The 14506-nt window shown below is 43.5% G+C and overlaps 1 protein-coding gene across 4 annotated transcripts in view; it reads right to left on the bottom strand.

The window, feature by feature from the left end:
- The window catches only part of LOC147108967 (short transient receptor potential channel 4-associated protein-like), a 102060-nt gene that overhangs the window by 29806 nt on the left and 57748 nt on the right, over positions 1 to 14506 (bottom strand). For 3 of the 4 annotated variants that reach the window (XM_086005964.1, XM_086005962.1, XM_086005965.1), the window contains exons 11-13: positions 5857 to 5915; positions 4918 to 5019; positions 2970 to 3053 (exon numbers count right to left, since the gene is read on the bottom strand). In XM_086005964.1, coding sequence (XP_085862090.1) covers positions 2970 to 3053; positions 4918 to 5019; positions 5857 to 5915 — 245 coding nt within the window. The remainder of the gene's footprint in view (positions 1 to 2969; positions 3054 to 4917; positions 5020 to 5856; positions 5916 to 14506) is intronic. The other variant, XM_086005963.1, reaches the window with a different exon arrangement.

Consider the following 14506-nt stretch of genomic DNA (forward strand, 5'->3'; position numbering starts at 1 on the left):
AAAATTAGAGATTGCTACTTCATATATATGGCTTATGTATTGGCACTGCATACCACATTAAAGGATCTCGGTTTAATCCCACTTATAATTTTTTTAAAGTTTTATTTTGCATCAGTCTTTTCTCCTGTAGCTGATGCTTATGTTCCAGATAAGGGATGCTCAGTATTGAGTAGCATTATTATTAAAATAGATAGTAATGTCACCTTGGATAGATTGGGAAAGCTCAAAATTGACAGGGTTCCAGTTCCGGATATCCATCCAAGGGTGATTAAGGCGATGGGGCGGCTGCTCTGTGAGCCGTATCTTCAATGGTTCAATAGAGTCAGGGATAGTTCCCTTAGACTGGAAACTAGCTCATGTAGTTCCGATTTTCAAAAAAAGGGGACAAATCATTCATTATTTGGAAGATGCTAGAAGTGATCGTAAGAGATGCCCTTTATAATCACTGGGAACGGGAAGGGTCCATTAGAAATACACAACACAGCTTCCAAAAAAAAGGTGGGGGGGGAAGGGAAGAAGTGTTTAGCCAGGAAAGTCCGGCTGATGGTGTGGGGCAGGCTTGATGGACCAGCTGAGGATTGGGAGCAGTTTAGGATTCAGCAAAGGAGGACAAAGGGATTAATTAAGAGGGGGAAAATAGAGTATGAGAGTAAGCTTGTAGGGAACATAAAAACTGACTGTAAAAGCTTTAATAGATATGTGAAGAGAAAAAGATTGGTGAAGTCAAGCGTAGGTCCCTTGCAGTCAGAATCAGGGGAATTTATAATGGGGAACAAAGAAATGGCAGACCAATTAAATTCATACTTTGGTTCTGTCTTCACAAAGGAGACAAATAACCTCCCAGAGATGTCGGGGAACATAGGGTCTAATGAGAGGGAGGAACTGAATGAAATCAGTATTTGTAGGGACATGGCGTTAGGGAAATTGACAGGATTGAAGGCTGATAAATCCCCAGGGCCTGATAATCTACATCCTAGGGTACTTAAGGAAGTGGCCCTAGAAATAGTAGATGCATTGCTGGTCATCTTCCAAAATTCTATAGACTCTGGCACAGTTCCCATGGATTGGAGGGTAGCTAATGTAACCCCACTATTTAAAAAAGGTGGTAGAGAGAAAACGGGGAATAATAGACCGTTAAGCCTGACATCGGTAGTGGGGAAAATGCTAGAGTCCATTATAAAAGAATGTAATAGCAGAGCACTTGGAAAACAGTGACAGGATTGGACAAAGTCAACATGGATTTACAAAAGGTAAATCGTGCTTGACTAATCTACTGGAATTTTGAGGATGTAACTGGTAGAATAGATAAGGGCGAGTCAGCGGATGTGGTGTATTTGGACTTTCAGAAGGCTTTCAATAAAGTCCCCCATAAGAGATTAGCGTGCAAAGTTAAAGCACATGGGATTGGGGGTAAGGTACTGACTTGGATAGAGAACTGGTTGGCAGGCAGGAAGCAAAGAGTTGGAATAAAATGGGTCTTTTTCCAAGTGGCAGGCAGTGACTAGTGGGGTACTGCAGAGATTGGTGCTAGGACTCCAGCTATTCACAATATATATTAATGATCTAGACGAGGGAAATAGATGTAATATCTACAAGTTTGCAGACAACACAAAGCTGGGTGGGCGTGTGTGCTGTGAGGAGGATGCAGAGAAACTCCAGTATGATTTGGACAGGTTGGTGGATTGGGCAGATGCAGTATAATGTGGATAAATGCAAGGTTATCCACTTTGGTGGCAAAAACAGGAAGGCAGATATTATCCGAACGGCAATAGATTGGGAGAAGGGGAAGTGCAACGAGACCTGGGTGTCCTTGTGCACCAGTCGCTGAAGGTAAGCATGCAGGTGCAGCAGGCAGTTAAGAAGGCAAATGGTATGTTGGTCTTCATCGCAAGAGGATTCGAGTACAGGAGCAAGGATGTCTTGCTGCAGTTGTACAGGACCTTGGTGAGACCACACCTTGAGTATTGTGTGCAGTTTTGGTTGCCTTATCTGAGGAAGGATGTTCTTGCCATGGAGGGAGTGCAGCGAAGATTCACCAGACTGATACCTGGGATGGCAGGAATGACGTATGAGGAGAGATTGGGTTGATTGGGCTTATATTCGCTGGAGATAATAATAATTCAACTTTATTGTCATTGCACAAGTACATAAACAACAAAATGTGATCTTGCAAGCTCCCATGACTGGGAGAAGCAAAGCCGCTGCGTCGGTGCGCGCCGCCATTCCATTTCCACCGTTCCTCCTGTCCGACAATCTTCAGCCCAACGCCCGGGCCTGCTCACCAGCCGCTCCTCCTTCCGTGACCTTCTCACCAACCGCCCCTCCTCGGGGCTCCTTCCGTGACCTTCTGCACCTGGTCTTCCCTGATGGTCACCCCTCCAGGTACTAACCAGGCCTGGCTCTGCTTAGCTTCCAAGCCTTGCCAGTGACCCTGTCCCTAGTCCCAGGAACATTGGAAGAATGAGAGGGGATCTCATTGAAACTTATAAAATTCTAACAGGACTAGACAGACTAGATGCAGGAAGGATGTTCCCGATGGTGGGGGAGTCCAGAACCAGGGGTCACAGTCTAAGGATTAAGCCATTTAGGACAGAGATGAGGAGGAATTTCTTCACCCAGAGTGGTGAACCTGTGGAATTCTCTACCACAGAAGGCAGTTGAGGCCAATTCATTAAATATATTCAAGAAGGAGTTAGATATATTTCTTAAGGCTAAAGGGATATGGGGAGAAAGCAGGGACAGGGTACTGAATTTGGATGATCAGCCATGATTTTGTTAAATGGTGGAGCAGGCTCGAGGGGCCGAATGGCCTACTCCTGCTCCTATCTTCTATGTTTCTATGTCTTTCCCTGCCCGTCAATTTTGTACATTCGTAGAGGAGCTAAAAGACACATCCCTGCACATTTGTTCCTAGCACTGGAACCAGTGATTCTAATTCCACTTCCTGATGAAATGTGCAAGAAACCTACCTGAAGGAGGATTCTGCAGGTTCTTTCTTCATGACCTGTAATAACCTTGTCAGAAGTCCTTTCTTCCCATCACAGATCAAACTTCTAGGAAAACAGAAATATTATGAAAAGGGGTTCATGGAAATGTGCAACTAATCTGTGAATAAATTACCATCTGTGTCAAAAGCCTCCTTTGGTGCTGTATAATTCTATGATTCATACTCATTGCCAACTAATAATAATCAGTTTTTAAGTACAATTTTGATACTTTGCTGATCAATTAAGGTTAGAAACAGGTTTCCCACTATTGCATCAAATGTTGCAAAGCCAGGAGTTTGGAGTAAAGCTCTCATTCCTGTACCCCAACAAGCCAAGTGTAATGCAACCAAGTTTGCTGATACAAAGCTAGGTGGGAAAGTAAGTTGTGAGGAGGATGCAAAGGGATATAGACAAGTTAAGTGAGTGGACAAGGACGTGGCAGATGGAGTATAATGTGGTTGGAAAAACAGAATTTTTTTTTAATTGAAAGATTTGGAAATGTTGGTATTCAGAAGGACCTAGGTACTTGTACACAAATCACTGAAAGTTAACATGCAGGTACAGCAAGCAATTAGGAAAGTAAATGGTATATCAGCCTTTGCTAAAAAAGAATGGGAGTGTAAGAGTAAAGAAGTCTTACTGCAGTTATACAGGGCCTTGGTGAGACCACAGCTGGAGTACTGCGTACAGTTTTGGTCTCCTTACCCAAGGAAAGATATACTTGCCTTAGAGGGAGTGCAACGAAGGTTCACTAGACTGATGCCTAGGATTGGGAGGGGGGGGGGAATTGTCCTATGAGGAGAGATTGAGTAGACTAGGCCTATATTTCCTAGAGTTTAGAAGAATGAGAGGTGATCTCAGAAACATTTATACGTTTCTATAAGGGGCTTGACAGGGTAGATGTGGAGAGGTTGTTTCCCCTGGCTGGAGAGTCGAGAACTAGGGGGCATAGTCTCAGGATAAGGGATCGGCCATTTAGGACTGAGATGAGGAGAAAGTTCTTCACTCAAAGCCTCGTGAATTTTTGGAATTCTCTACCCCAGAAGTCTGTGGATGCTCCATCCTCGAGTATATTCAAGACAGAGATCAATAGATTTTTGGATATTAAGGGAATCAAGGGATATGGGGATAGTGCGGGAAGGTGGATTTGAGATAGAAGATCAGCCATGACCTTATTGAATGGTGCAGCAGGTTCGAAGGGCTGACTCCTGCTCCTATTTCTTATGTTCTAAGCCTTAATCCCAGTTTAGGGGTGTATCTAAATCTGCATTTAACGCTTCCATTTACTACATGATGATTCTACACACTACCTAGAATGCCAAAAGACAGCAAGTTTAATAATAAGAGCTGGACCTACTTCAAAATGTGTGCGACATAGGACGCAAACCAGGGGTGTGCCGACTAATTTTGTGGGTTACTCAGTATCTTATCATGTCGTCCACAGGTTTATACAACGACCATTACCAACTGCCCCTCCAATTCCCAACATAGAATGGTCGAGTGTTCTGGGGGCGGCGGGGCAGGGGCCGAATCTTCTGATCAGAGGATGAATTGAAACAGCCATACCAACACCACAGCTACCAGAGCAGGGCCGAGGTTGGGTACTTTGACAAGTGGTTCACCTCCTGACCCCTCAAAGCCTCTCCACCATCTACAAGGCTGAAATCAGTAATTCTTGCCACTTGCTTGGATGGTGTAGCCACAATACTCATGAAGCTCAGCACCACCCTGGACAGAGCAGTTTGCTTGATTTAGTTTAAACTAAATCGCATTTTTTTTGTTTAAAATCAGGGCAAACTGCTGCACAGATTCAGAGTTATAGCAGCATTAAACAAACTGATGGGAAACACTCCAGAATGGATGCATCTTCCTACTTAAAGCATTGTAACGATTAATCTTCGCATACACTGCAAGTTCATACTCGGTTTACCTGTCGGTGTTGATAACTGCTTCTACCTCAGGAATGTTGGCTTTGAGTGAGATTGCACTAAGTTCATTCAGCTCCTGGCTGTTCAATAATAGGTACTTATTCCTGAAAACCCAAAACAACAATGGTCACATGAAAGGAGAAACCCCACAGAGTTTTTATTGTCTAATCTATTACACGATGTGAGGGGTGCTGGCGATTGGACATGGTGCAAAAGGCCAGCGAGCCAGAAACCTGTGCTCATTCTATGTTCACCGCAAAATGTAGGTTTAATCTTCAGACAGGCCACAGAATTGGTTGATAGGAGAAATCAAAAATATTCAGTGTGGCTGTTCTCCTGAAACTAGGGCAGAGCAGAGGGAGCTGATAAAATACAACCAAAGAGGGCAGGCAATAGGAAAATAAATATTTCATATTTTCAAGGTAGCTAAGTGCTAAAACCAAATTAAAACAGATGGGGCTTGGAGCAAATACACCAACAATCTGAGAAGCACCATTAGCCTTAAAAGAATATACACGGATTTTTAAAAAATCTGTACACAAGCACGGTTTTCTATCCCCCATAAACTTTGAAAATGTCCTCTATTATGAAAATCCCACACCTTACAAGCAATGGACTTTCACACAATCCTTGTGTTACTGTGACCTTGTGAAACAATCCTATTACTAATGAAATCACAATCAATTCTAAAGGGCGATGTACTTGGTGCATTTTTTAATGGCAAGTCGCTGTGGGTTCTGCAGATACACTTGGGTGGTTAGAGAATGCAAACGGGCTGGATCAGCAGATCTTTTTCTTCCTCCCATGACCGCCAGCTGCTTTAGATTTTCGAAGCAATCCGATTTTACAAGTTTAGACAATGCGGTGACCCCCTGTAAATGGTTATAGGTGACACTACACGCAGACAGTGATGCTGGAAATGCCAGTTTCTAAATACTCACTCATGGTGATCACTGAAGCTCTGAAGCAACCTCAGGAATTGGATTTTCAGAGAAATCTCCTGTGGACGAATGGCAAAAGTTTTAGGTAAAGAGAGCTGTTGCAACAAGAGCACTTAAAGAATACAGAGGTTTTAGCAATTGCACAACTAGGTCCGAGTGTGCCCAGGTCCAAAATAAAATGCAGAGGTGTGACCAATAGTGCAGCAGTCACTAGGAATGGCTAATACATTAGTGACAGGGCACACTTGCTGCAACATGTAGGAACGAAATGGTTTTGTCAGATTGCAAAATATTTCTTGATACAAACTAGTGAAATTTTCAATTGGTTGAAAGCTTTCATTCCTAAAGCACCAACAGCAAATTTGTTCACTTAGATATAGAACTGATATATAAACAGTGCAAATCCTAGCTAAATCCCAATTACAATAGGAAAAATTGACCTCGCTATGACTAGCATATTAGGGCATGAGCCCAAAGCTCAGACTGACGCTTCTCACCACAGATGCCTGTTTCTAACTTTGTGCTTTGGAGTCTGCGCTATTGAACCAGCTGTTGAAACACAGCTCGGAGTGAAATGGCAGGCAAAGCAACTTCTTGTTTTCAAAATACTGAGTGACAAAAAACAGAGATTCCTGGCACTGGAGCCCAAGACTGTTTTGTTCTTGAATTTATTTTCACAACGCTGCAAGAGAAAGACACTTTGTCTAAACATGCACTGAACAGGTCACCTATACTGCAGGTCTCACCAACCGACAATGGGAATTGCGATGCTGCGGAGGTCTGAAGTTTACAGAAGCAGGACCACTGCAAGAGGCAATTGTCCAAGGAGCATCAGTGTAAGAATTTCAGTGTCTGTCCCGCGACTTTCACGATCATCTATTTTCTTCCTTACATACAATTATGTACAAGAGTTTTGTAAATTTCCAATAATAGAGTTCCTAACATTATTATTGTACCAAAATAACAACAGAAAATGCTGGAAAAACTCAGCAGGCCAGGCAACATCCGTGGAGAGAAAATAGAGTCAACGTTTCGGGTGAAAACCCTTTGTCAAGACTAAAGAAGCACAGGAAATGAAATAGATTAAGAGGCCAGGCTGCGAGAGAACAAAAGAGAAGAGACATTAAGAGGTATTCATAGCGAGACGAGATGGTGATAGGACTAGTGCAGACAAAAGACGGCTCTAGATTAGGTGTGAAATGCGCTGGCAGAATGGGAGACAGCTGCCATGTGGGAGAGGAAAAAAAAGAAAGGTAGGTTGGGTGGGGGGGGGGGGGTGGAAGGCCAAAAAAGGTGTGGATAAAAAATATAAGTAAAAATGTATTACTGTACCATTGCAATATGTGTCTGGTGTAACTAGGAATCAAAGTTATTAGACACAATGGTGTGGATTGAATGCTTCAATTACAGAGTTCTGGTTTCAGAAAGTGGGTCCGTCCAATTCCGATAAAAAAAAATTCAAAAATTTGCATTAGCTGAGGTTTCAGTCTAAATAGACAGACACAACCACCTATCCTGGGTCTGGTGGTGTTGGTCCAGGTTAAAAGCATTGTTCCTTCTATATCAGAATATGACTTCCGGATGATCTTTGAAACTGCTCCAACCAGGGGTATAACCAGGAGACATTGGGTCAAGTCCATGGGTTGTGACTGCGTGCTTGGATGGGGGAGGGAGTCAACCGGCGGAGTTTCGCAGTGTACAATGGAACAGAGCACTGCAGGGATCACTGGCTGGTTGCGGCAGGGTGCTTGTGGATCTACACGTTGGTGCAGCCCATCTCTTCGGCCGTGGACTGGGCTGGATTGTCTAAAGTTAAAAAGATCAGTTTATCCCTACTCGCTGTTTTCTGTCCGTTAACCAATCCGCTATCCATGCTACGATATTACCCCCAACCCCGTGAGCCCCAATCTTGTGTAATAACCTTTTATGTGGCACCTTATTGAATGCCTTTTGGAAATCCAAATATACTACATCCACTGGTTCCCCTTTATCTACCCTGCTAGTTACATCCTCAAAAAACTCTATTAATTTGTCAAACACGATTTCCCTTTCATAAAACCATGTTGACTCTGCCTAATCATGTTATGATTTTCTAAGTGCCCTGATACCACTTCCTTAACAATGGATTCCAGCATTTTCCCGAATGACTGATGTCGGGCTAACTGGCCTGTAGTTCCCTGTTTCTTCTCTCCCTCCTTTCTTGAATAGCAGTGTTACATTTGCGACCTTCCAATCCACTGGGACCATTCTAGAATCCAGAAAATTTTGGAAGATCAAAACCAATGCATCCACTATCTCTTCAGCCACCTCTTTTAGAACCCTAGGATGTAGGCCGTCAGGCTCAGGGGATTTGTCGGCTTTTAGTCCCATTAGTTTCTCTAGTACTTTTTCTCTACTTATATTAATTACGTTAAGTTTCTCACCCTCATTAGACCCTTGGTTCCCCACAATTTTTGGTATGCTTTTTGTGTCTTCTACTGTGAAGACAGATACAAAATATTTGTTTTAACGTTTCTGCTGTTTCCTTATTCCCCATAATAATTTCTCCTGTCTCCAAGGGACCAACGTTTACTTTTGCTACTCTCTTCCTTTTTACATACTTGTAGAAACTCTTACAATCTGCTTTTATATTTCTTGCTAGTTTTATCTCATTCTATTTTTTCCCTTTTTATCAATTTTTTGGTCAACCTTTGCTGGTTTCTGAAACTCTCCCAATCCTCAGGCTTACTATTATTCTTTGCAACATTACAAGCTGCTTCTTTCAATCTAATGCTATCCTTAGCTTCTTTAGTTAGCCATGGTTGGGTCATTTTTCCCGTGGAGTTTTTGTTTCTCAATGGAATGTATTTTTGTTGAGAATTATGAAATATTTTTTTTAATGCTAGCCACTGCTTATCTACCACCATACCTTTTAATCTATTTTCCCAATCTACCTTAGCCAACTCACCCCTCATACCTCTGTAATTGCCTTTATTTAAGTTTAAGACTCTAGTTTCGGACTTAGGCAAGTCACTCTCAAACTTAATGTGAAATGTGATCATATTATGATCACTCTGCCCCAGAGGATCCTTTACTATGAGATTGATAATTAACCCTGTCTCATTACACAGTACAAAATCTAAAATAGCCTGTTCCCTGGTTGGTTCCATGAAATATTGTTCTAGGAAACTGTCCCGAATGCATTCCATGAACTCGTCCTCCAGACTACCTTTGCCAATTTGATCTGTCCAGTCTATATGAAGATTAAAGTCCCCCAAGATTATTGCATTACCTTTGTTGCAAACTCCTATTTCTTGATTAATATTCTGTCCAACGGTACAGCTACTGTTAGGGGACCGACAGACTACTCCTACCAGTGTTTTCTGCCCCTTGTTATTCCTTATCTCCACCTATCCTGATTCTACTTCCTGATCTTCTGAGCCGAGATCCTTTCTTGCTACTGTCGTTATGTCATCCTTTATCAGGGCTACACTCCCTCCTTTTCCATTCTGCCTGACTTCATAGGTCTGGCAAATGTGTCACAGTTACATCTGATTGTTGCTCTTTTGTGGATTGTATTTGAGCCAATCACAACCGAATAAGTAGGGAACACACCAGTGAACAAGCAGCAAGCAGGTACAAAGATATCAAAAGGAACCAGAGTTGCACGAAAACAAATCAAGGACCAACAGTAAGATACAGCAACAAAATGAGCAAAGGGCAGAAGGGGAAATTCATGAAATCACTCAATATTTTCCAAAAATTCTTTTTTGGAGCCAACATCTTTTGTTGGTAGCTGGATGCTAAACTGCAAAAACAACGCTTGTAACAAACTTAAATAGAATTATATCATTCACACCTAAATCATGAAACTTATCCAGTTATCTTTTCTGTGTGTCAAACCTCAGCAGGGCAGCTCGGCAGCGTGGAGTGCTCCTCCTGTGCTATGTGGGAAGTCAGGGACACTTTCGGTGTCCAGGGCGAACACATGTGCAGGAAGTGTCTCCAGCTGCAGCTACTCGAAATCCGCGTTTCGGAGCTGGAGCCACCGTGGAGCATCCGCGAAGCTGAGATCTTCGTGGCTAGCACGTTTAACGAGGTGGTCACACCGCAGGTAAAGAGTGCACAGATAGACAGGATATGGGTGACCACCAGACAGAGTAAAAGAACTAGGAAGGTAGTGCAGGAGTCCCCTGGGTCCATCTCCCTCTCCAACAGATTTTCCGTTTTGGATACTGCTGGGGGAGATGGTTTCTCAGGAGAATGCAGCAAGAGCCAAGTCCATGGCACTACGAGTGGCTCAGCTGCACAGGAGGGGAGGAAAAGAGTGCGAGAGCAATAGAGATAGGGGATTCTATCGTAAGGGAAACAGATAGACGTTTCTGTGGCCACAGACGTGACTCCAGGATGGTATGTTGCCTCCCCGCTGCCAGGGTCAAGGATGTCACTGAACAGCTGCAGGGCATTCTGAAGGGGGAGGGCGAACTGTCAGAGGTCATGGTTCACATTGGTACCAACGACATGGGTAGAAAGAGGGATGAGGTCCTGCAACAAGAATTTAGGGAGCTGGGTAGCAGATTAAAAAGCAGGACCTCAAAGGTTGTAATCTCTGGATTACTCCCTGTGTCACGTGCTAGTGAGTATAGGAATAGGAAGATAGAGCAGATGAATGCATGTTTCCTGGATCACTGGGTCAGCTTCTGGGGAAGGTGGGACTTGTACAGGTCGGACGGATTGCACCTAAACCGGAACGGGACCAACATACTTGTGGGGAGGTTTGCTAGTACTGTTGGTGGGGGGGGGGGGTTAAACTAAATTGGCAGGGGGGTGGGATACATAGAAACATAGTGTGGTAAACCACTGTTATACCTGTCTGTGCCTGTATGTGTATTCCACTAGGTACAGGTCTGGACATGCCTCGGCTGACTCCTCCCACTATTCCAGGTATATAAGTGACTACCTCCCAGTCCCTTAGTATTCTGGACGGGTCGACCACTCGAGACAAGACCTTCATTCTTTAGCTAATAAAAGCCTGATTGTTACTCGCTCAACCTCAGTCTTTTGAGTAATTGATGGCGCATCACATAGAAGATAGGAGCAGGAGTAGGCCATTCGGCCCTTCGAGCCTGCTCCGCCATTCAATGAGATCATGGCTGAGCATCCAAATTCAGTACCCTGTCCCTGCCTTCTCCCCATATCCCTCGATCCGTTTAGCCTTAAGAAATATATCCAACTCTTTCTTGAATATATTTAATGAACTGGCCTCCACCGCCCTCTGTGGCAGAGAATTCCACAGGTTCACCACTCTCTGGGTGAAGAAATTCCTCCTCATTTCAGTCCTAAATGGCATACCCCTTATCCTTAGCCTATGACCCCTGGTTCTGGACTCCCCAGCCATCAGAAACATCCTTCCCGCATCTAGTCTGTCCAGGCCTGACAGAATTTTATAGGTTTCAATGAGATCCCCTCTCAATCTTCTAAACTCCAGTGAGTATAAGCCCAATCGACACAATCTCTCCTCATACGTCATTCCTGCCATCCCAGGTATCAGCCTGGTGTATCTTCGCTGCACTCCTTCCATGGCAAGAATGTCCTTCCTCAGATAGGGCGATCAAAACTGCACACAATACTCAAGGTGCGGTCTCACCAAGGCCCTGTACAACTGCAGCAAGACATCCTTGTTCCTGTACTCGAACCCTCTTGCTACGAAGACCAACATACCATTTGCCTTCTTAACCGCCTGCTGCACGTGCATGCTTACCTTCAGCGACTGGTGCACAAGAGCACCCAGGTCTCTTTGCACTTCCCGATCTCCCAATCTATTGCCATTCAAAAAATAATCTGCCTTCCTGTTTTTGCCACCAAAGTGGATAACCTCACATTTATCCACATTATAGTGCATTTGCCATGTTGCTGCCCAATCACCCAACCTCTCCAAATCGTACTGGAGTTTCACGACATCCTCCTCACAGCATACCCTCCCACCCAGCTTTGTGTCGTCTGCAAATTTGGAGATATTACATCCAATTCCCTCGTCCAGATCATTAATATATATTGTGAACAGCTGGGGTCCTAGGACCGATCCTTGCGGTACCCCACTAGTCATTGCCTGCCACTCGGAAAACGACCTGTTTATTCCAACTTTTTGCTTTCTGTCCGCCAACCAGTTCTCTATCCAAGTCAATACCTTGCCCCCAATCCCATGTGCCTTAATTTAGCATGCTAATCTCTTATGCGGGACCTTATCGAAAGCCTTCTGAAAGTCCAAATACACATCCACTGGTTCTCCCTTATCTATTTTACCAGTTACATCCTCAAAAAATTCCAGTAGGTTAGTCAAGCATGATTTACCTTTTGTAAATCCATGTTGACTTTGTCCGATCCTGTCACTGCTTTCCAAGTGCTCTGCTATTACATCTTTTATAATGGACTCTAGCATTTTCCCCACTACCGATGTCAGGCTTACCGGTCTATAATTCCCCGCTTTTTCTCTACCACCTTTTTTGAATAGTGGGGTAACATTAGCTACCCGCCAATCCATGGGTACTTTTCCAGAGTCTATCGAGTTCTGGAAGATGACCAGCAATGCATCTATTTCTAGGGCCACTTCCTTAAGTACCCTAGGATGTAGATTATCAGGCCCTGGGGATTTATCGGCCTTCAGTCCCATCAATTTTCCTAACACCATTTCCCTACAAATACTGATTTCTTTCAGTTCTACCCTTTCATCAGGCCCTATGTTCCCCAGCATCTCTGGGAGGTTATTTGTGTCCTCCTTTGTGAAGACAGAACCAAAATATGTATTTGGTTGGTCTGCCATTTCTTTGTTCCCCATTATAAATTCCCCTGATTCTGACTGCAAGGGACCTACGCTTGACTTCACCAATCTTTTTCTCTTCACATATCTATAAAAGCTTTTACAGTCAGTTTTTATGTTCCCTGCAAGCTTACTCTCATAATCTATTTTCCCTTTCTTAATTAATCCCTTTGTCGTCCTTTGTTGAATCCTAAACTGCTCCCAATCCTCAGGATTATTGCTTTTTCTGGCCAATTTATATGTCCTCTCCATGGATCTTACGCTATCCCTAATTTCCCTTGTTAGCCACGGTTGAGTCACCTTTTTTGTTTTATTTTTATGCCAAACTGGGATGAACAAATTCTGTAGTTCATCCATTCGGTCTTTGAATGTTTGCCATTGCCGATCCACCATCAACCCTTAGAATGACATTCCCCAATCAATCCTACCCAACTCGCTCCTCAGACCATCGTAGTTTCCTTTATTTAAATTGAGGATCCTAGTCTTTGAGTCAACTACTTAATTCTCCATCTTAATGAAGAATTCGATCATATTATGATCGCTCTGACCCAAGGGGCCTCGTACAACAAGACTGCTAATGAATCCTTTCTCGTTACATAATACCCAGTCTAAGATGGCCTGATCTCTGGTTGGTTCCTCGACATATTGGTCCAGGAAACCATCCCGTAAACACTCCAGGAATTCCTCCTCCACAGTATTGTTACTAATTTGGTTAGCCCAATCTATATGTAGATTAAAGTCACCCATGATGACTGCTGTGCCCTTATTGCACGCCTCTTTAATTTCCCTTTTAATGCCATCCCAAAACTCCGCCTTACTGTTTGGAGGTCTGTATACCACTCCCACTAACGTTTTCTTCCCCTTAGTGTTTCTCAATTCTACCCAATACAGAGTGGAGCTATACTAGGGGGTGATGTACAGCCAAATATAGAGGAAAAAAACAAGTCAGCCTGGAAGGCAGAGCAAATATGTAACGGCACAAGGGAGTGTCGCAAGACTGGATGGCATTTATTTTAATGCAATGAGTCTTGCGAGTAAGGCAGATGAATTGAAGGTGTTGATGAACACATGGGAGTATGATATTGTTGCTATCACAGAGACATGGTTGAGGGAGGGGCAGGACTGGCAGCTCAATATTCCGGGGTATAGAATCTTCAGGCGAGACAGAGGGGAGTGTAAAAGAGGAGGGGGTGTCGCAATATTAATCAAGGAGTAAATTACTGGTGTAAGGAGGGATGATATCTTAGCAGGTTCCTCTAATGAGGCCATATGGGTAGAACTTAAAAACAAAAAGTGGGTAAGCACTTTGCTGGGAGTGTACTATAGGCCCCCAAACAGTCAGGGGGAGATAGAGGAACAGATATGTAGGCAAATCTCAGAGAAGTGTAGAAATAATAAGGTAATAGTAGGGGATTTCAACTTTCCCAATATTAACTAGGATAGTCAGAGTGTGAAAGGCTTAGAGGGTGTGGAATTCTTAAAGTGCATCCAGGAGAGCTTTTTGAGCCAGCATGTAGAAAGTCCTACAAGAGAGGAGGCGGTACTGGACCTAATTCTAGGGAATGTAGCCGGGCAAGTGGCAGAAGTGTCAGTAGGAGAGCATTTTGGTAACAGTGACCATAATTCGGTGAGATTTAAGGTAGTCATGGAAAAGGACAAAGATGGACCGGAAAATAAAGGTTCTAAATTGGGGGAAGGCCAATTTTAATATGATAAGGCAGGATCTGGCCAAAGTGAATTGGGATAATATACTTGTAGGAAAATCCATATCAGAGCAGTGGGAGTCTTTCAGAAAGGAAATACAGAGAGTACAACGCCAACATGTTCCCGTAAAAGTCAAGGGTGGGACCAACA

This window comes from Somniosus microcephalus, chromosome 13 (genome assembly GCF_052327205.1).
Source record: "Somniosus microcephalus isolate GS21.2 chromosome 13, FLI_Smic_1.0, whole genome shotgun sequence".
NCBI lineage: Eukaryota > Metazoa > Chordata > Chondrichthyes > Squaliformes > Somniosidae > Somniosus > Somniosus microcephalus.